At 37.0% G+C, this 21,069-nt stretch overlaps 1 protein-coding gene across 7 annotated transcripts in view; it reads right to left on the bottom strand.

Annotated features, from left to right (window-relative positions):
* The window catches only part of WDFY3 (WD repeat and FYVE domain containing 3), a 262,976-nt gene that overhangs the window by 79,355 nt on the left and 162,552 nt on the right, over window positions 1-21,069 (bottom strand). For all 7 annotated transcript variants that reach the window (XM_035004604.1, XM_035004607.1, XM_035004606.1 and 4 more), the window contains 10 exons: window positions 19,266-19,497; window positions 17,781-17,941; window positions 15,708-15,819; window positions 13,549-13,739; window positions 12,188-12,340; window positions 7,375-7,448; window positions 7,128-7,289; window positions 5,716-5,810; window positions 2,189-2,309; window positions 1,132-1,349 (listed from right to left, as the gene is read on the bottom strand). In XM_035004604.1, coding sequence (XP_034860495.1) covers window positions 1,132-1,349; window positions 2,189-2,309; window positions 5,716-5,810; window positions 7,128-7,289; window positions 7,375-7,448; window positions 12,188-12,340; window positions 13,549-13,739; window positions 15,708-15,819; window positions 17,781-17,941; window positions 19,266-19,497 — 1,519 coding nt within the window. The remainder of the gene's footprint in view (window positions 1-1,131; window positions 1,350-2,188; window positions 2,310-5,715; window positions 5,811-7,127; window positions 7,290-7,374; window positions 7,449-12,187; window positions 12,341-13,548; window positions 13,740-15,707; window positions 15,820-17,780; window positions 17,942-19,265; window positions 19,498-21,069) is intronic.

The following is a 21,069-nucleotide window of genomic DNA, read 5'->3' as shown; positions in this document are numbered from 1 at the left end:
ATTGATGCTTTTACATTTTTTTTTAATAGATAAATTACATATTCAATTTGGATCCCTAATTGACAAGGGCAAACATATATTCTTGGTGCTTATTCTAGAATACAATTACATATGATTTTAAAACGTGATGTTATAAAGACAAATATATTTTTAAAATGCTTGAATTAAAAATACTTTAAGAAGTGAATGACTATAATTTTCAATAAAAACATTATTTTAAATATATATATTTCCAAAATAAGATCATTAATATGAACAGAAATACAGCAGTTCAAATGAATCTAACATAGGAAACTATAATCTTCTAATATTACGTAAATGCTCAGTTCCATGTTGAAAATAGCACAGAACTAGCAAGCAGACAATAGGGAACTTTGGCTAAAACTCTGAGCTTAAATATTTGAGAAGCAATATAACATAACTTAAAAGCACGGGTTTTGGATCTAATCGACCTGGATTCAATTTTTGACACTTCCTAGCTAACAAGTGACTTCACCCCTATGCCTTGGTTTTCTCATCTCTAAAATGGGTATGACAGTTATTTTTACCTCATGGGACTATTGTGAAAGTAAGTTATTGTGAAAATGAAAATATTTTTGTAACTGGCACAGAATTAGCACTCAAAATACTATTAATTTAGTTTTAATAATTTGCTAATTACCTACTTATAGATCAGAAAGGGAATTATAGAACAAAAAGATCATAAGGAATTCCCTTGAGTTTTCACATCTTTAATATCCTGTGTCTGACTTCAATTTGATTTATAATTTAAAAAGCCAAATGTGAACCTAAGCTTTTTATTCATTTGTTCATTCATCAAAATTCATGACTCTGGGGCATGTGGGTGGCTCAGTCAGTTAGGCTCAGTCAGTTAAACGTCTGACTTCAGCTCAGGTCATGATCTTGGGGTCCTGGGATGGGGCCCCAAATTGGGCTCCCTGCTCAGCAGGGAGTCTGCTTCTCCCTCTCCCTTTCACTTGTTCTCTCTCTCTCTCAAAATCTTTTTAAAAAACTCATGATTCTTAATGACTGTCAGATAAACTGAAGAGTATAAGCTTTGATCAGACTTAAATACAAAATACAAGAGTACAAGAGAGCTTATTTTAAAGCAGCTGATGTTAAGTCCCATACCTAATACAGTTCCGATCTTATTAGTTAAGACAGAATCTGTCTGTTCCAGCCACCCTCCACCGCTGAGTCCTTCCTTAAACTTGATGAGGATAGACTGATTACTCAGTAGCACAACAAGAATCCTCATGGCTGCCGTAACTGTGGTGGAATGCAAGTGTTCTTCCATAAACATCATAATCCAGTCAAAACCCAGTGTCCTGACCAGTTCTTCACAAGCTCTATTTAAAGGCAGATGAATTAAGAAGACAAAAACAGAACATTAATTTCAAGGATTAGGACTCAAAATTTAAAAAAGTAAGACTACGTTTTGTTCGGGGTGCCTGAGTGGCTCAACTGTTAAGCATCTGCCTTTAGTTCAAGTCATGATCCCAGAGTCCTGGGATCCTGCTCTGCGGGAAGCCTGCTTCTCCCTCTCCCACTCCTCCTGCTTGTGGTCCCTCTCTCGCGGTCTGTCAAAGAAATAAATAAAATCTTAAAAAAAAAAAAAAAAAAAAAGACTAGGGGTGCCTGGGTGGCTCAGTCGTTAAGAGTCTGCCTTCGGCTCAGGTCATGATCCCAGGGTCCTGGGATCGAGCCCCATATTGGGCTCCCTGCTCCGCGGGAACCCTGCTTCTCCCTCTCCCACTCCCCCTGCTTGTGTTCCCTCTCTCGCTGTGTCTCTCTCTGTCAAATAAATAAATAAAATCTTTAAAAAAAAAAAAAAAGACTAGGTTGTGTTCTCAAGATACTATAAATTGCAGGGTTCAAAAAATCTATTAAAAGTCAATAGCAGGGCGCCTGCGTGGCTCAGTCATTAAGCGTCTGCCTTCGGCTCAGGTCATGATCCCAGGGTCCTGGGATCGAGTCCCACATCAGGCTCCCTGCTCAGCGGGAAGCCTGCTTCTCCCTCTCCCACTCTCCCTGCTTGTGTTCCCTCTCTGGCTGTGTCTTTCTCTGTCAAATAAATAAATAAAATCTTTAAAAAAAAAAAAAGTCAATAGCAATTCTTTCTTTTCTCTACTATGAATTAACTAGTAATAGCACCTGGTACCATCAATTCTAAGAAAATTTTACTTACTGCAAATTAATGCTTGTCTTTTCTTTAGATGTGTAAACTAGTTTTAGCAAGATATCTAGAAGTCTGTTCCTCAAAAGTATAAGATTAGCAGATACAAGACCTCCAAACTCTTCTTCAGTTCCTACAATGAAAAAATATACATTAAATTGCCTTAGTAGATAACACAGTATAAAATATACAACACTGTCCTAGGAAATCTCACTGAAAAATACATCTTTTAGAAAACATTTTCTCTAGGAGTACTTTCCACTAAAGTGGACAAGCAAAAGGGTTCATTAACTCACTTCTCTTTAGAATCCTGAAAATTGTTCATTTATATTTGACATTGTCTAAACAAGTTATAAAAGGCTGTAAACCTTTCTTACATATTTACCTGCCACCAATAGAGTGAAAGTAGTCACATGGATAAAAATAACAATCCAAATCCTTAATTTCCAGTTTCGTTTTGAAGGATATAAACAGTTACATTTACCAGATTTAAAAATGAAAAATAGGAAGCATAAACTATTCAATAAATGTAATACATAAAGGAGACTTAGAATTAAATAGCATAGAAGAGCGATAAAGGCACACAAATGCACAGAGAAACTGGAAAAGAAAGGGAAGAAAACAGAGAGCTTATGGTTCTCAATGGATAGTGCTGGAAGCACACAGGACTGGGCATCCATGGCGCAGAGTTCAAGGTCCAGGCCTGACATGATGGGCTATGGCTTGGTAAGTCACAATCCCCATGCCTTCCTTTATTCTAGAATTGAAGCTCAGGCTAAACTTTGACTTACCATAGTCATTTGCTTTTACTTGCTTGGGAAAGGGATTCTTTTTACCTTTAAACATTGTCTTTTAAACTGCTAATTTTGCCACTGGGAAGGGTCCTTCAAGCTTACCAAGGGGAACTCCAGATTCCCTTCTCTTCTAAGAGGTAAGACTGGTATTTTATAAATTGTTTTATTAAAAACATACCATACAACCTAAATTGAGATAAAGATTACTTCCTTTCAATTATTTCCTTTTCAATTATTTTTCAGTAAAATGGCGATCCACACAGAAACGAAAAATTCTCCTTACACTTATGTCTAGTTTTCTCACTGTCAGTTTTGCTACCCCTAATTTTCAAATATAATGTAAAACAATAAACTCTGAATTTTTAGCTTAACTTCTTCCCACTCAGACTGCTGTTTTCTTCCACACTGCACTACACTTTTATGCTATTTTATTTTGCACTGACTATTATATTGCTGTTCAGCATTATTATTCAAGTCATTTTCTTTTTTGTAGGTGTATCCTGAATGCTGTATAAATGACTTCAAATAAAAAAAACTATGGTTTTAATTTTTTAGATCATATTATAGTTAATATAGTCTTCAGTCCATATCAAGTAAACAGCAAATGTCCTATACTAACAAGACCGGTAATGTACTTCTGACTTTATTAATTCAAATGGCAAGAAAGTGACGAAAATATTAGTCTCATTAACTTGGCAGATCAACAGATAAACTTAGCAATTTATACATCTCCACTATTGTGCTCTTCTCAAAAAAAATTTTACACTAGTTGTGCTAATTGAATTCAACAGCCAGCAAGAAATATAGACTAGAGAAATATTTTTCTTACCTCTTTTTATATTTGAAATAAGCATTATATATTTCTGAGATTTTTAAAGGACTTTCGCTAATACCTATTTACTTGGCTTATATTAATTCAGAGCTAAGAAATAATCCTTGCATATGGTAGTAAAACATAGTGGTTAAAAAGCTTACAATGTTAGTTTGGATTACCTGGGTTCAAACGCAAGTAGCATGATCTCAGGTAAATTTCTTTTACTTAATCTTTCTGGGCCTTAGTTTCTTCCCTTGTAAAACTAGGATAACAATAATACCTATTTCATAGGATTGTTACAAGAATATAAAAAGCACTTAAACAGTGCATGGCAGGTATTAAGCACTCAGTAAGTGTTATACATTGATTTTATCTTTATGCTTTTCATCCACTGCTTTGCTTTACCAAAGAAATATCAACATTGTTCCAAATGAGTAGGCAGTAGATGAGTGGTCAGAAGCAGCCTTATGTTCTGCTATAATTTGCAGGAAATCACCGAGGCTCCCAAATCTTAGGTTCTCTTTTGAAAAACATGATTATAACACTTTCTCTTCTTATTCATGAAGCACCAGAGAGGCTGTGCCCCAGATGGTGTAGCCAACATGGAGAACACCTTTGTGAGGCACTGATTCAGCAGTATTACTTCTCCTCTGTCCATGTGAACAGTAGCCCAAGGGAAGTCATTTATGTGATATGATTTTGGAATAAAGTAACAGGATAATAATGTAAATAATGCTGACAAATATAAGATATTGTGAATTTAATTACAAGTCAATCTAAAAGGTTCTTTCAATGTTTTCCAAACAAATCTCCTATCCTAGAACATATAAAAGGAAAAATACAGAAAAGAGGGGGAAAAATATGTACCAAATGAAGAAAGGTTGGAAAAAAAAAAAAAAGGTGGGGACGCCTGGGTGGCTCAGTCAGTTGAATCCAAATTTTGATTTCAGCTCAGATCATGATCTCAGGGTCCTGGGATTGAGCCCCATGTCATCAGGCTGCACTCTCAGCAGGGAGTCTGCTTGAGATTCTCTCTCCCTCCCCCTCTGCTCCACCCCCTGCTCATGGTCTCTCTCTCTCTCTCTCAAATAAATAAACCTTAAAAAAAAAAAAAAAGTGGTTATCATGGGCCCAGAATCCCACAATTTGAGACTATTTTTATTTTATACTTACATAAACTGATTCTAGTAAAATGCCTTTTCCCTAAGTGACTACTAAATATTTAATAGGAAAATGAAAGTAAGTTATATAGATATAATTCATCATAGCAAGTATCTGTTTCTGAAGAGATGTATTTTAAAAAATTAATCAATGTTCAAAAATCACAGAATATTTTGCTATTTAAAGGAAAACTGCTATGAATCCTCTGATAGGAAAGATTTAATTAATTTATTCTATTTTTAATTTTTTTACACAGTGATTTTACAACTATGTATGCTCTGCTATGTTCAATCACACGTGGAGCTACCTCGGTCACTATTATCGTATCCCTGACTATATTCCCTAAGCTGTACCTTTCATCCCTATGACTTTTCTTTTTTACTGCTTTAAGAGTTTTTGTTTTCAAATTTACGTAAAATTAACATCCAGTATTTTATTGGTTTCAGGTGTACAATGATTCAACAATTCTACACATTGTTCTCAGTGCTCATCAAGGTAAGTGGACTCTTAATCCTCCTTACTTCACCCATCTCTCTACCCATCTCCAGGAAAGATTCTAGTTTTTAAGTAAAATTCACACCTTATTAAATTCCATAGGTAATTCTGTATTTCTGCATACTGTACAGGCTTGACTTAAGACAAATACATCTGTGCAAGACCATGAAAAGTAATATAAGGAGAGAAGTAATATAATAGCATCACATATAATTCTAAATTATGCCAGAAAACAGGGCATAGTAATTAGTTTTCAAGCTCCATTCTTGACTCACCAGTATCAAGCTTTTCTTCATTGTTTATTTCCATAACTACAAATTTCTCACAAACTGCAAATGTCGGTAAAGTAGAAGAAATAAACTGGCCAAACCTTTAAATACAAGAAAAAAGTTACAGATTTCAAGTTTCTCTTTCCCCAAAACAAATAAACAAACAAAAAAAAAGAAATAAAACACAAAGAAATGAAAAAAAAATAGTACTTCTTGTTTTATCTGATTTTTTACTGTGACACCTCTAGATGACTGTATTTGTTTTACTTCCTCTCGACCATTGCAATTAACCCGTTATATGCTACAATGTTTTAAAACATAGGGCAAAATATTTCTCCAGAAATATGAGTCCTTTAATATACTTTTAAGAACCAAACAGTGTGATCCAAATCAGTGTCCTAACATTATCTATATGTAGCCTAGTAATGAAGAACTTGGGTTTTGGAAACACAGGTAATGTTAAAATCCTGGCTCTATCAGTGTTTAATCTTACTACCTGAGGCAAGTAGCTTAACATCTCTGGGTTTTAGTTTCTTTAAAAACAAAAAACTTGATAGGTTTCAGTGATAATTTTAGCAAAGTGATCATTATAGTTCCAGAATAAGTTTTAAACAAATATTGTTAAATAACAAACACTAATCTCCAAAATAATTTTTAAACTCCAGTTTTAAATCTGTTGCCACGTTACAAAAATGTCTTCAGGGTAAATGAATATAAAACTGAGTGATTTACATGCTACACAGCTTAGAGATTAGTCTACTGGGTATATTCTAATCAGTCAGTGTGATTTCACCTGTTATACCTGGGCACTTACAGGAGAAGTGGTCACATTGTTTAACCAATTCTCTGCTGGGAAAACACTTTGGTTAAGGAGCGTTTTCCTTCCATTTCCAGTTAAGATGGGAATTATCATGTAGATATTAAAATTATTCTACAGATAATCCATAAATATGCCTTCGGCCATTTCTCATTAGCAGCAAAATAATCCATCATACAAAAGGCTGAACATACAACACCCCTTTGGGTGATGGAAAATAAATAAATAAAAGAGATGGCATGCCCACGACAGGGGGCGTGCGTATGTGTGCGCACACATGCTTGGGCACATACCCTTGAGAAGGAGCAGGGCTTAGGGAAGATGAACCGAGAATTCCTATACTGAACGCTTTTATGTCTAGGACAAAAATCTTGTTGGGCTCAGTTCTACGTATTTTCTTATTCACTAGTGGCAACAACTGGTTTTGCTATATAAAGACAAGATACTGAAACATGCATATTTTTTGTGCCTTACAAATATCCTGAATACTAACATTACAGGTATTACACAGGCATAAGAATCAATTACATTCATCTCATTCACTTTAACCTCACTGGTACTTTCAGTGAATAAACAGACAGGTAACAGAAGTTTTCACTACCTGAGCAGATCATTGCTATTGGGAAAACCTTGTAGTAAGAAGCTCAGCACATTACTAATAGCAGCAATGGTAGGCTGGGATAAAGACATATCTCGAAGAGTCAGTAGCAATTTGGGGATCAGCTGGAATTCCCTCATTAATTTGGCATTCTTTGAAGCTTCACTGTAAGAAAAAGAAGACTTTATAAAGGCCATGCTATCATGTCCTCTATAATTGAACAGGTAACTACATAGATATTAACTAATACCTGGACTCAGTGAGCAGTTCAATAAAGTGTTCAAATAAGGAAAGATGAAGTTCATACGGTGCATGGAGCCAAACCTACAATAAAAATAAAGAATAGTAGTACATTTAGGGTTAAAAAAAATACCCCAAATGATTATCCAACAAACATAAATGCAGCACACAGAACTTATTTCACCTATATAATTAACTGAATATAATATAGGGTGAAGCCCTATAAAACCGCTTGTATGTAAGACTTCTGGTTCTGTTTATAAAAGAGTAATTGCTATGGAAATTACCCTCCTAGAGTAAACAACTGGAAAGGGAAAATGTATAGAAAACTTATCTGGAAATCAAGGACTGACTTTTATTACTGAATACTGAACAGAGCATATGGAATAGAATGAATACTGAATGCTGCATCCTGAAGACAAAGACTGAATGACTGGAATCTCATATGGGGTCCAAAATTGGAATCAGTCACTGCAGAAGAGTACACCAAACAATTCTTGGAACTTACAAAGGTCTGAGACTAGTTTGCACTCCCACCAAAGAGCATGCAGACTTCTTAATACATGGGGAGTTGGGGGCGCCTGGGTGGCTCAGTTGGTTAAGCGACTGCCTTCGGCTCAGGTCATGATCCTGGAGTCCCTGGATCGAGTCCTGCATCGGGCTCCCTGCTCGGCAGGGGGTCTGCTTCTCCCTCTGACCCTCCCCCCTCTCATGTGCTCTCTCTCATTCTCTCTCTCTCTCAAATAAATAAAAATCTTAAAAAAAAATACATGGGGAGTTGGGTAGAGGCCCAGGAAGTGAAATACCTGAGTAGTGGGGCTAAATTTGTGCTCAAGGTTACTCTAGGTCCACTCTAACAAATATTAAAAGTGTGCCTCGAAAAGATAACTACAATACCACAGCAAAGTTCAATACTTCTGTAAAGGAATACAACAAAATCTAGCACTTAACAACGTAAAATTCAGCATACTATCAAAAATTACCAAGCATGCAAAGAAAAAGGAAAATATGATCCATAAGGCGGTAAAAAATCAATTATTATACGTAGCCCAGAAATGAAAGAAATGATAGAATTATCAGGACTTTCAAAAATCTATCAAAAATATGCTCCAGGGGAACCTACGTGGCTTAGTCAGTTAGGTGGCAGACCACTGACTTTGGCTCAGGTCATGGTCTCAGGGTCCTGGGACTGAGTCCCACATCAGGGTCCGTGCTCAGCAGCGAGTCAGCTTAAGGATTTCCCTTCCTCTCCCTCTCCCCTCACTCATGCTCTCTTCAAATAAATAAATAAATAAATAAACAAACAAACAAACCTTAAAAAAAATAAATCTTAAAAAAAAAAAAGCTCCATATGTTAAAGAATGTAACCAAAAATACGAAGATGAGGAGGAGAAATAGAAAGTAATCAAAGATCCAAAATAAACTTCCACAGAGGAAAGGTAAAATATTTAAAATGAAAACTACACTCGATAGGACTAACAGCAGAATTAACACTGCAGAAAATAATTCAGTGAGCCTGAATACACAACAATGGACACTATTCAAAATCAAGCATGAGAAAAGAACTAAAAAGTAATTACTAGATACAGCATCAGTGAGTTGTGGGAAAATAATCAAGCAATCTAACACTCGTATAACTAGAGTCCAGAAAAGGTTGGGGGAGAGCACCAGGAAAAATAGCTGTAGAAATAATGGCTAAAAATTCTCCAATTTGATAAAAATGACAAACTCACAGATCTAGAAAAATCAACAAACCCCAAGCAGAAGAAACATAGAAAAGACAATGGAGTGACGGACATCTTTAAGGCATTAAAAAGAATTTTAAAAAGTCAACTAGAATTCTATTCTATATAAAAATACCCTTCAAAAGAGAAAAAATAAAGACTTTCTCATATGGGAGAATTTAAGGCTAGCAGACAGGCACTATGAAAAATGTTACACAGGAAGTTCTTCAAGTTAGAAGAATAAGATGGAAATCTGGATCTACACAAAGGAATAAAAATGGCATGAGTATTATATATGTGGGTAAGTATGAAAGAATTTTTAATATTGTCTTTCAAAGATAACTTACTATTTAAGCAAAAATAATACAGAAAGTACTGTGGAGATCATAAACATATAGAAATAAAATGTTGGGGAAAAAAAAAAAAAAGGCGGGGGCTCCTGGGTGGCTCAGTCGGTTGGGTGGCTGCCTTCGGCTCAGGTCATGATCCTTGGGTCCTGGGATTGAGCCCCGCGTTGGGTTCCCTGCTTGACGGAGAGCCTGCTTCTCCCTCTTTCTCTGCCTGTCGCTCTGCCTACTTGTGCTCTCTATCTCTGTTAAATAAGTAAATATAAATCTTTAAAAAATAAATAAATAAAATGTTGGACACTAATAGCATGAAGGACAGGATGGAAGAAATCAAAGTATATCTTTGTAAGGTTTTTACACTATGGGTAAAGTGGTATAATATACTTCGAAGACAGACTGAATTGTTATAGATGTCTATTATAAATTCTCGAACAACTACTAAAAAGAAAATGCCTGTAATTCTATTACCATTACCTTACTTATATCTGTCAAGTGCTGTTTTAAAAATAAGGTTGAATTAAAAGTATTTAGAGACTATTATGGTTTGCAGTAATTAGGGATGCTATATAATGCCATAAAGTTAGCAAGGTAATTTAAAATGAAGCCAAAATTTGTCCAGCAACTAAATTTCTGATGATTGTGTATCAGATTTTAATCAGACACCTGAAACTAAAGATAACCCATGATTTAAACGTTTCCATTTCCAGATGAAAACAAAGCCAGGCTTGATTAAGTAGGTCTCCTTAGTACTCCCATAATTCTCTCTACATACCTCTATCTCTGTGCTTTCACAAGTTTTTAATGGTCTATTTATTTGTTCTTCTCTTCTAATGGATTAAACGCCTTGAGGCAAGGACTCTTATTTTCACATCATTACCACCTAACACAATGCCTGGCTCAAAGATGCTCAATAGGTATTTTCTAAAAGAATGAGAGGTTTGCATATTACAATTTTGAATATGAGGTTAAGAAATGAATACTTTATTGTGTTGGAAGGGAAATCACTGGAAGTTGTGAATGATTAGTATGATTATGCCTTAGAAAGAATGTCAAAAGATCTATGGATAGGTTGAGGAAAGGTGGAAAAAAGTGATAGTTATCCTAATAGGTAAAAGAAGATGATTAGGGCTTGGGCTAGGATATAAAAGTAGAAACAAGAAGGTCAACTACAGGAAATATGGAAGTACAGCCTATAGGACCTAATTTCAGACTGTTTATAAACAGGGAAGAAGAAGAAAGCTGATTTTTCAAATTCAAGCCTCGGTGACTAGGGAAATGGTGGTGTTATTAATAGAAATAGAAGGAAGAACTAATTTGGGGAAGGATGTTAAGTTCAGTTTAGGTGTTGCTGGGACAGAAAAACGGAAATGTTGGGGCGCCTGGGTGGCTCAGTTGGTTAAGCGACTGCCTTCGGCTCAGGTCATGATCCTGGAGTCCTGGGATCGAGTCCCGCATCGGGCTCCCTGCTCAGCAGGGGGTCTGCTTCTCCCTCTGACCCTCTTCCCTCTTGTGCTCTCTGTCTCTCATTCTCTCTCAAATAAATAAATAAAAATCTTTAAAAAATAAAAATAAAAAAAAAATTAAAAAAAAGATAAAGAAATAGGACATGTTTATGGCAAAAATAATGAAAATTTTGGAGCCAGAAAATTATGGGGAAAGTAGTAAGAAAGATATAGGAGCCAGGACACTGCTGCCCGAAGGCTAGCAAGAGAAGTCAGGAGCTGCATAAAGGGGGAGACACTGGGACGCTTGGTGGCTCAATCAGTTAAGTATCTGCCTTCGGCTCAGGTCATGATCCCAGGTCCTGCGTTGGGCTCCCTTCTCAATGGGGAGTCTGCTTCTCCCTCTCCCTCAGCCCCTACCCCCTGCTCGTCTTTCTCTCTCAAAAAAAAAAGAAATAAAATCTTAACCAAAAAAAAAAGGAGGGAGATACTGCAGCATCTGCTCCCGAGCTGTGGGTACTGAAGACGGAGTATGGGCCAGGCTGCTAATATGCTTTCAAATAAAGTTCCAGGAGAGCAATTAGGGCATACAGCCTGTTTGTTTGGGATTCAAAATAACTGACAAGACAGAGCTTACAGTAGTCCTGAGGAAGAAGAGCTGCGGCCTAGACATTACAGCCAGCAAACACTTAGTACTAGGCACCAATCTGGGTGGTAGGAATACAGACGAAGACACGACCTCTGCACACATGACGCCTACAGCCCCACAGAGGAGACATATACAGATAGAAAGCATAGAGTGTGTGTGTGTGTAAAGTATATAGTGAGTATGCAAAGTACTGTGAATGGGAAGTTAAATGGAAAAGGGATATGTGAGATTAAGTGGTACCTTATTATTTAGACAAAATAAATGATAGTTTACTACGCAGCTACTTACTATTAACCATAATTTCAGGTGTAATATAGCTCATATTTATGGAGGAAAAATTTCTATTAGAATTATTTGATGAAAGTATGTTTGCCGCTTGCAATGCCAGAGGAAGGAGCAAATTAGCTATAGTTAGATAAATGCCTTACACCATTTCACTTCTACACTACTTGTAAACTGGAATATCCTTGGGGAGAAGAAACCCCATCACTACCCTATTTTTTTTAATTTACTAATGACATTAATAGGAGCATCATAAAATTATAAAATTTAAACACATCCTAGAGACAAAAATTGTTTAATCAAAGTTAACTCTATCAACATACAGAGTAAGAAACGGATTCATTGACTGTATATTACCAGTTAGTGTTCATATACATACTTCAAAATCACAAAGTAGATCCTGGAACGCAGTTGAATTTGGAATAATGGAGGTCTCATGTCCACTATCAACAGTTCCCACCAAGGAAAACGTTAGATGGAGGATGTGGCTGTTAAGGAGGGAACGTTTCTTCTTAAGCAGCATCGCCAGCAACTAAAAGAAAGCAATACCACATGTCCATTGATCAATCATATCTCACACACACACACACACACACACACACGGAAGAACTCTGTGTAAAGCAATTCCTGAGACAGAAAGCTGATTTCTAAATTTATTATGATAATATAACATTAGAGAAAATCTGAAAACCAGGGTAATCTCATCTCTATCATTAAAATATCTTCTACATAAACCCTTCCAATTCACATATATTTGTCATCATGTGCATATAATTTTTTACTTTTTCTCCACATAACATTTTATTACAAAGATTTTTCTTTTGCACCATAGTCTTCATAATTACAATCTGCAAAGGTTGCAGTGATGTTCTCTGGAATGGTTATAGAATTATTAGTCATTCTCATAATGTTGGAACATTTAGAGGGTTTGTGTATTTTCACGAAATGTGGTAAGCAATGCCACAATAATCATTTTGAAAGTTTTGTAAAATAACACTTACCAAAATAGTGTGATTAAATCTACAGAAAACAGTATAGTAAAAAGTTTATTCACTACCAATGAAGCGAATGTAAGAGAAGGCATTTACACTTCATCTACACTAAAGGGATTTAATCTTGCTCCAAATACTTGTTTCTCTTCTGACAAATAACTTTCTGCCGAAACCTAGTAGGTTGCGGATATGTGAACACTGCCTATTTTTAATCCCAGATGAGTTTTCAGGACTAGCAATGGCACAGGTATTATATGGTGGCTCTCACATCCCCTAGGTAAGTAAAGGGGGACGGGTGGTAAAAGATGACTGGGTGTGGAGGGGAGAGACAAGGAAAGCGAGGAAAGCTCTGGATCTATTGCCGATTTGGCAGCCTCTAGAGTAGCTGGCAATGTGACCCTATTTCATTTCACTCTTATTTCCATAGGGAAAAATAACTCCAAACTAGCAAATATATCTGAAATCATTGAATAACTGAAATTACATAGCCTAATTCAAGAGTTTAAGAAGGGAGATTTGATGAGATAGGATAAAAAGTTTGAGCCAAAATAAACAATTCATAATCTCACCTGAAATACATTACTTTTACTAAAAACCAGTGACCTTTCAAGTTTACTTGGATGAAATAATTCTTCCAGAGTTTGAAAAAAATATGAACAATGAAAATTAGAAGTTGTGTTTTGGTTTGGTTTGGTTTGGTTTTTTTAAACGCAAAGAGAAGTGAAGGTGAAGCTTCACGGTAACAAACCTGGTAGCCCTTGATTCTTTCCATTTCTTTGCTGGCTAGTGGGTTACTCTTGACCACACAAACCAGGGCCTTGACTGCTGCATAGAGCCCTTCCACATCAGAAGCCATGGCCACCAGGCCCAGGATGGCTGCCGCTCCGCCAATGTACTGCAAAGTAGTGGCAACAGGCTTAGGGACAAATGTTCTTACTCCTGATTAAGAGACAGTGAAAAATAATTAAATTCCCCACGTTAACAAGAACTGAATAAATCATCTTAAGAAGTATTTAGTTAATTTTAAATTATACTTTAAGAAAAACCACCTCTATCCTAAAACAAGAATTCCCAGAAAAAAAAAAAATTCAAGGTCAGATGTGGAAGGTAATAAATGCTAAGAGATACACTCAGAGATGAGCTGGGAGCAAAGAAGTGAGTAGAAGGGCTGGGGTTTGAGAGCAAGCTCAAAGGTTTTGACTGTGTAGCTTTGGGCAACATAAAGGAAAAGTAGAGAGACCCTGGGAATGTATTTCTGAGGTGAGTGAGAATGCCTGACTAGGTACTGTTGGGGGATAAACCTGGGGAGGGCAACAGCACCCTAATTCTGAATTGGGGAATGGGATGTGGATGCCATCCTGGCAAGGACCAAGTATTCCCAAGATAAGCCAAGCAAGGCACATCACTCGCCATTACTCAAAGCTTTTCCTAGTTCCGTAGCCTGAGTAACAGTACATCAGTGACCCCAGAAGAGTATCATCATGTGGAAAGAGAGGACTAGAACTAACGTCATGTCCACTAAAAAAAACTCGCATCTATGTTCCTAACCTTGCTTTTAAAAAAAAAGGCACAGGGCGCCTGGGTGGCTCAGTTGGTTAAGCGACTGCCTTCAGCTCAGGTCATGATCCCAGGGTCCTGGGATCGAGTCCCGCATCGGGCTCCCTGCTCTGCAGGGAGCCTGCTTCTCCCTCTCCCACTCCCCCTGCTTGTGTTCCCTCTCTCGCTGTGTCTCTCTCTGTCAAATAAATAAATAAAAATCTTAAAAAAAAAAAAAATAAAAAATAAAAAAAATTTAAAAAAAGGCACAGTTTGAATGTTGTCTGCCTACTAATCAAGATTGAGTTTTCCAAAAATAAAACTAATATGCATTTTATATTTCTATGTGCTTTGCAGTATTCATAATATTTGCATATATTATGGTACTAAAATTTGAAAACTACCTTCTAAAGTCATTAGGGCCAACATTGCTAGTTTATAGATAAGAAAGTTGAAAGAGCTCAAATGTCTGGCATAATGCCACACAGTAAAAGAAGAGGAGCTAGAACCTAAATCAACTCTTCACTCACTGCTCTTTTTACTGTACCATGTACTGCTATATTTTTTGCAAAGGGCATAGAGCAGAGCTCAGTCAATACTTGCTGAACTGAATAAAGAAAAACTACCCTGTGCATTAGCATTAGGAAAACTGTTTTGTCAATGCAATGTGATTAAAGAAGAAAACCAAAGTTAAGATATGTGCACATCACTGAGACAATAAAAATTGCCAAGGATGATAAACATGTAGGATTCTGACCAACAGAACACTCACTTTTTGTTAATCTAAAAGAGAACCAATATTATGTACTGATTTGTACATTAAATATATAATGGCTGGTTCTGAATTTTGGGTGATGTGACTGGATTATGTCTCAGGACTCTAACCAAAATAAGTCAACTTTTTTAAAGCATACGTCAGGTATAAGGCTCTGCAGAACCGTCCACCAGCTTTACCTTTTACTGTAGTTGGATTCACTGTTTATATGCCCAAGCTCTCGTTTCTAGCTCACTTCCAAACAACAGATGCACTCCTGGTGCCACCACTTCTATACCAAGCGATGCAATTACCACCAATATTTCTAAGTCTTTACATCTATCCCTAAATGCAGTGTGAAATTTATCTTGAAATTACACAGAAGTATGTAGTCGGCACTGATGAGTGCTGACAAAAGAGGGAAAAAGTTCATGGGATTTTTAAAAAGGTTGTATGATTTTTAAAGTTGACTGGAGTCTGAGATTGTTACACTAATCTCTAAATATTACAAGAACACTATAAAATATGAATTTAAACACCTCCCCTCCTGTGAGGAAAGTGAATGCAGAGTTGAAGGCAAATCAAGAAGTTTGAAACAGTAAGACAATCTGACTCACCCAAGTATCCAATCAGAGTAGCCCCAACTGTCCGTGCAGGTCCATTAAGATGTCCTGCTGAATTGTGTATCAATTTCACAGGAGTGGCGTTCTCATGGGAGGAAATGCCTAACTGAAGAATAGGAAAGGGAAATAAAAGGTAACTATAGAAGAACAATCTGAACATTTTGATTGGAAAAGAAAAAAAAAAACCATGATTAGTAACATTATCATTTCTTTCTCCCCATATGAGAATATTAAAAACATGGGCATTCATTTTTTAAAAATGCACAAGCTCTTCCAATGGTTAGAAAGTCACAGAAAGTAAGTTAAATACAATCTACTGAGATAAAGATGGGGGGGTGTCTTTGGAAATAGCTTCAGAGGTCTTTCTGAATGAAACTGTCATGGTTTTACAAGTTCTTATCATTTGCTGCCTCACAGTACTTCTGATCAGTGAACATAATATTAGCTTTACTTCGTATCCATGTAAACATCACATAAATTATTCAAGTGTTTATAGATAAAACATGCCTACAGAAAAGAAATGTTAAGTTTTGCACGTGTACACACATATAAATGCATAATGTGCTTTCAAAGCTAACACAATCCTAAGACATCAAACTCTCCTAGTTTTTCTCCTTTCTTGCTGGCTGCTACTCCTCACTGTTTTCTGCTGGTTCTTCATCTCCCCAGCTCCACAGTACTGGATGTCCCAGGTCTCAGTCTGTAACCTTTCTCTTCTCTATCCACACTTCAGTGAAAGCATCTTGTCTTGTGGCTTTAAATACCACCTCTGAACATCCATGGTTCAAACCTCTACTCTGAACTCCAGATTCATATTTCCAATGGCTCTGAGACCTCTGCTAAGATGTCTAATATGCTTTTCAAGTTTTTCCAAAACACAGTTCTCAGAATTCCTCCCCAAACTACTCTTGCTGAAGTTTTCTCCAAATCAGAAAAAGCAACCCTATTTTCCTCCCCGTTAGAGCAAAAAAACTTGGAATTATCCTTGATTCCTTTCTTTCCCTCATGATTCACACCCAATCACCAAAAACTGTTGGCTTATATTTTCAAAATATACCTCAAATCTGATCATTTCTCATCATGGCCACTACTATCACCCCAGTTCTCACCACCATCGTCGCTCATATGAATTATTATAAAATTGGTCTCCTTGCTTCTACCTTTGTCTGTCCCCCTTCAGTCTATTCAACAGAGGTCATAGTCATCCTGGCTAACATTTCGGTCATTAGGTCTGGAACCCTATCATGCTCCCCATCTCACTTAGTTTAAGCCAATGCCTTTCCCACTGCCTATAAACCCTTAGCAGTCCAGCCCCATCACCTATTTGAGTTCCTCTCCTACTACCCAGGTCTTCTCTCACTTGCTCTGTAGTAGGCATGGACCTTCCTCAGGGCCTTAGCACTTACACCACTGGGACAACCCCCCCACCCTGTGCCGGGCCCGTATCCCATTCTGCGTATTCTCATGGCTTACTGCCTCACCTCTTTCAAGTCTTCTCCAGTTCCACCTTCACAGTGAGGCTTCCTCTGACCATCCTATTTAACACACTATAAGCTGATGGATTTCTCCTTCCTTGCTTTATTTTTCTGCAGAGCACTCTTTGCCTTTGAACATGACCTATGATTAGGTTATTTCTTTAGTTATTATCATCTATCTCTTCCTCTGCAATGTAAGAGCCATAAAGGCGGGAATTTTCTCTATATCCACTGCTGTGTCCTAAGCAAGATGGTACCTGGCATATAGTAGCTGATCCAGAAAAAAGTTAAGTTATAGCCTTAAGAAGAGCAATTGTTTTCTTTCGTTTTCTGCAGTTCAATTTCTTAATTCCGATTAAAAAAAGAAGAATGAATATAAATCATGCACAGAGAAGGAAATTCTCACTTTTCCAAATTAAGTATCTAATTATGTTTTGGCCTAAATCCAAAGCCAAATAAAACAAATACAAGCACTACAGGAAAGGCACTGTTTTCAGTGCCTATTCCTACTTTGGTGGTCCCCGTAACAACGCTCCGAAACACCGTTCCCGGGAGAACCCGCCACAGCTTCCGGGGGAATCATCCTGCTTACCTGCTTAGCAATGGCTTTGCTGTCCAACTTGTTGTACACTTTCCGGATTCTTGCCACCGTTAGGGAAGACACCGAGAGTGCATAGAGGCCAAAGGACACCTTTTCTTCTGGCACTAATGACACAGGAGATGGGACTACGCCTTCAGACTTTGCATCTTTACCTTCAAACGAAGAATGATCCTTTTCAAAATCGTATTTCTCCTTATCCTAACCCAGATTTTTTATTCTATCATTTTTAAGTGGGTAAACTCAAAAATCTTTTAAAGTGGAGCATGAGAACTAAACTGAAAAACTGTTTTATTTAAATTTTCAGCTCTTCATTTATTTCTTCTCAGAAAATAGAGAAAACCACCTAGTCGTAGACCTTTACATTCCAAGTTTTATTCTTAAAATGGGCTTTACAAATAGCATAATGTAAAGGAAACGAGTTTTAACTGTTAGCAAAGAAATCACACATTTCTCCCCTTAGGATCAAAGGAGAAAGAGCATGAACATGAGTGGAATGCCTGTATGTTTTGTAACACTAGGTCTCCTCTCCAGTGAATGCCCCCATATGTGCTTCTCTATGTTCTTCTAAACAACATAGCAGAGTAGTTAAGAACACAAGTTTCGGAGCTAGATGGCTTAAGTGTGAATCATGAGTGAAAGAGGGGCTCCTGGGTGGCTCAGTTGGCTAAGCATCTGCCTTTGGCTCAGGACACGATTTCAGGGTCCTGGGATCCAGTCCCGCATCAGGCTCCCTGCTCAGCAGGAAGCCTGCTCCTCCCTTTCCCTTTCCCCACCACTTGTGTGCGTTCTCTCTCAAATAAATAAATAAAATCTTAAAAAAGAAAAAAAAAAAAAAACATGAGCGAAAGACAAATTACTTAGCTACAGGGTTATCATCATTTACACCACACTTGTCCTAATGCTTCTGAGAACTTCAGGAGAATGAGAACAAGAGGATGGAGAACATCACTTGGAAAGAGTACTACTTACATCAGTTCCTTTGACTCTAAATTTCTTTTGGGAGAAAGGATAATAAGAAGTGGACTCTAGGAGTAAAGGGATGAGGAAAACTGATGTTAATTCATCTAACCTGAAAAATATATGTGTGTGTGTGTTTTCTGGAAACATCTTTCTTTCCTCCAACCAGAGTAGATACACTTTAAGATGCTTACTTAATAAGAGAAATTATAGAAAGAGAAGAAGGTTGTGGTTAGATTCTTAGAGAGCATACATATCTTGGAGCCAATCAGAGAAACTAGAAAATTAGTGACAGGGCATGAAGACAAAACTCAGCAAAGTACAGCACAATCAGTGGAGAGCATTTGGACTAGGAGTGAGTGGTCAATAGTATCACACTGAAGAAGAGTGAAGGAAAAGGCTCTTTTTATAAGATGAACATAATGTACAACCCCATCCACACCCTATCTACAAATGTGTATATACACTTATTCATGGATCTACATGCAGGAGCTAAGTTTTATACATTAAGTTACTCACATGGCATACATACGGCCTGAAAACTTCCAACATAATTTGGTCCTAGTTCATAAATGGTAGTAACATTTGAAGGAGGTAAAACTTCTTCCAGAAAATGCGTGGGTCCCAGGCGCCAAACCAATGAAGCAATTTGGCGTTGGGCAGGTGGAGTGCCAACGTACGCATAGACTGTGCTGACCACAGGTGGGTTAGCAGAACCTGAACCCCCAGGAGTACTGTGAACATAATGCAGCTGTAAAACAAATGAAAGCAAATGTATGAGATAGAACCAAAAATCCCCCACTTTCACCAGGAAAATAAACCACTTTTTGTGTATAGTTTCAGTATCCTAAAGTCATGCAACTTTACAAATGTACAAAAGCAGCTGGATTAAAAAATATGAGGCAGGCCAAGATTCTGGAATGTGATGTGGAAGATGGAAATTTGTTATTGCCCAACTCTCTGATAAACTATCTAATGTAAGAAAGGGAAACAGATAGAGGGATTCTGTTACTATCAGGATGGTTTGCATATCAAATTAATGATGCTTCTATGAAATTTTTGGGTTGATATAAAAACAGAGCTTTCCACCTATGGAATTCAAGTAGTCTTGAAATTAGTTATGTCACCAATGTGAGTCTGTCAAAATTCATGAGAAGTGTTTTATACTGGGTCAAGTGCTATAAAAGTTATGAAATTTTTGGTTTGATATAAAAACAGAGCTTTCCACCTATGGAATTCAAGTAGTCTTGAAATTAGTTATGTAACCAACGTGAGTCTGTCAAAATTATATTCATGAGAAGTGTTTTATACTGGGCCAAGTGCTATAAAAGTTATAAAATTTAACAGCTATTATGTAATTTATACACCCATGATCTCAATGTAAAATACATTCTCAGATTTGAAATTACACTAGTGTTTACTGACAAGGTGCAAAACTATCATTAATTCATTCATAATAAGTATGTGATTAGAGTATAAGAGATAATGAAGTCAAGTTGTTTCTTGTGGTAGAGGCCGCTTCTATCACTTGATGGTATGAAGGACATTTTGTGGTACCACTGTCCTGGCTTCAGATTACATCTATCACTCCATAGATTACAGAACAGTTCCTGGTGACCTTAAGAGTGTGAGTGTGCAGACCACCGCGCAGCCTGAAGGTGGTTTCACGAGACCACTGACTCCTCACAGGTACAGTGATGAAAATGATGTAAATGTATCAATAATAAATCTACCTCTCAATTCTAGAAGCTGAGGACATTTTTATTTTAAATAATACTAAAAATAACAAAGGAGCAACCTACTAGAGAATCCACAAGCCCATTCCAAATGCAATCATGTGTACAAAAGAAACAATGACTATTCCCACAGAGTGCATTTTAGTGTTTATCTTATTGAAACACAATGTCACAATAAAGTATCATTAACAGGAAATGCATTCAAGGAAGCTGCCGATTTCACTGTTTTTTAAACTTAATTCACACAAAAGGACAAACTTTGCTTTTGTTGCTTCTTTCAAGACATAATCTCTATAAAAATGGATACTATCTTTTAGATAGCTAAAGCATTTTAACAGCTTGCTACCTGAGTTCTGTCTGAAGTAACCAGAGGCATTCATCCTGATAGAAAAAAGGAACTTACGATTCTTTACTGGTTATTTCAACTCTCTTGCCGTTCTTCTGAATACCATATACCTATATCTAGAGTAATATTTATACACTCATTCATTCAGCAAACAGTAAGGGAACACCTACTATTATTATCAGGGACTAACTGGGTGATCTGAAAACAAATTTGGATGAATAAAAACAATTCCAGCTCCAAA

Source organism: Mirounga leonina, unplaced genomic scaffold (genome assembly GCF_011800145.1).
Source record: "Mirounga leonina isolate KUSES-001 unplaced genomic scaffold, KU_Mleo_1.0 Mir_129, whole genome shotgun sequence".
Lineage (NCBI taxonomy): Eukaryota > Metazoa > Chordata > Mammalia > Carnivora > Phocidae > Mirounga > Mirounga leonina.
Note: the sequence above shows the minus strand (reverse complement) of the source record. Positions and strands in the feature narration are given on the sequence as shown.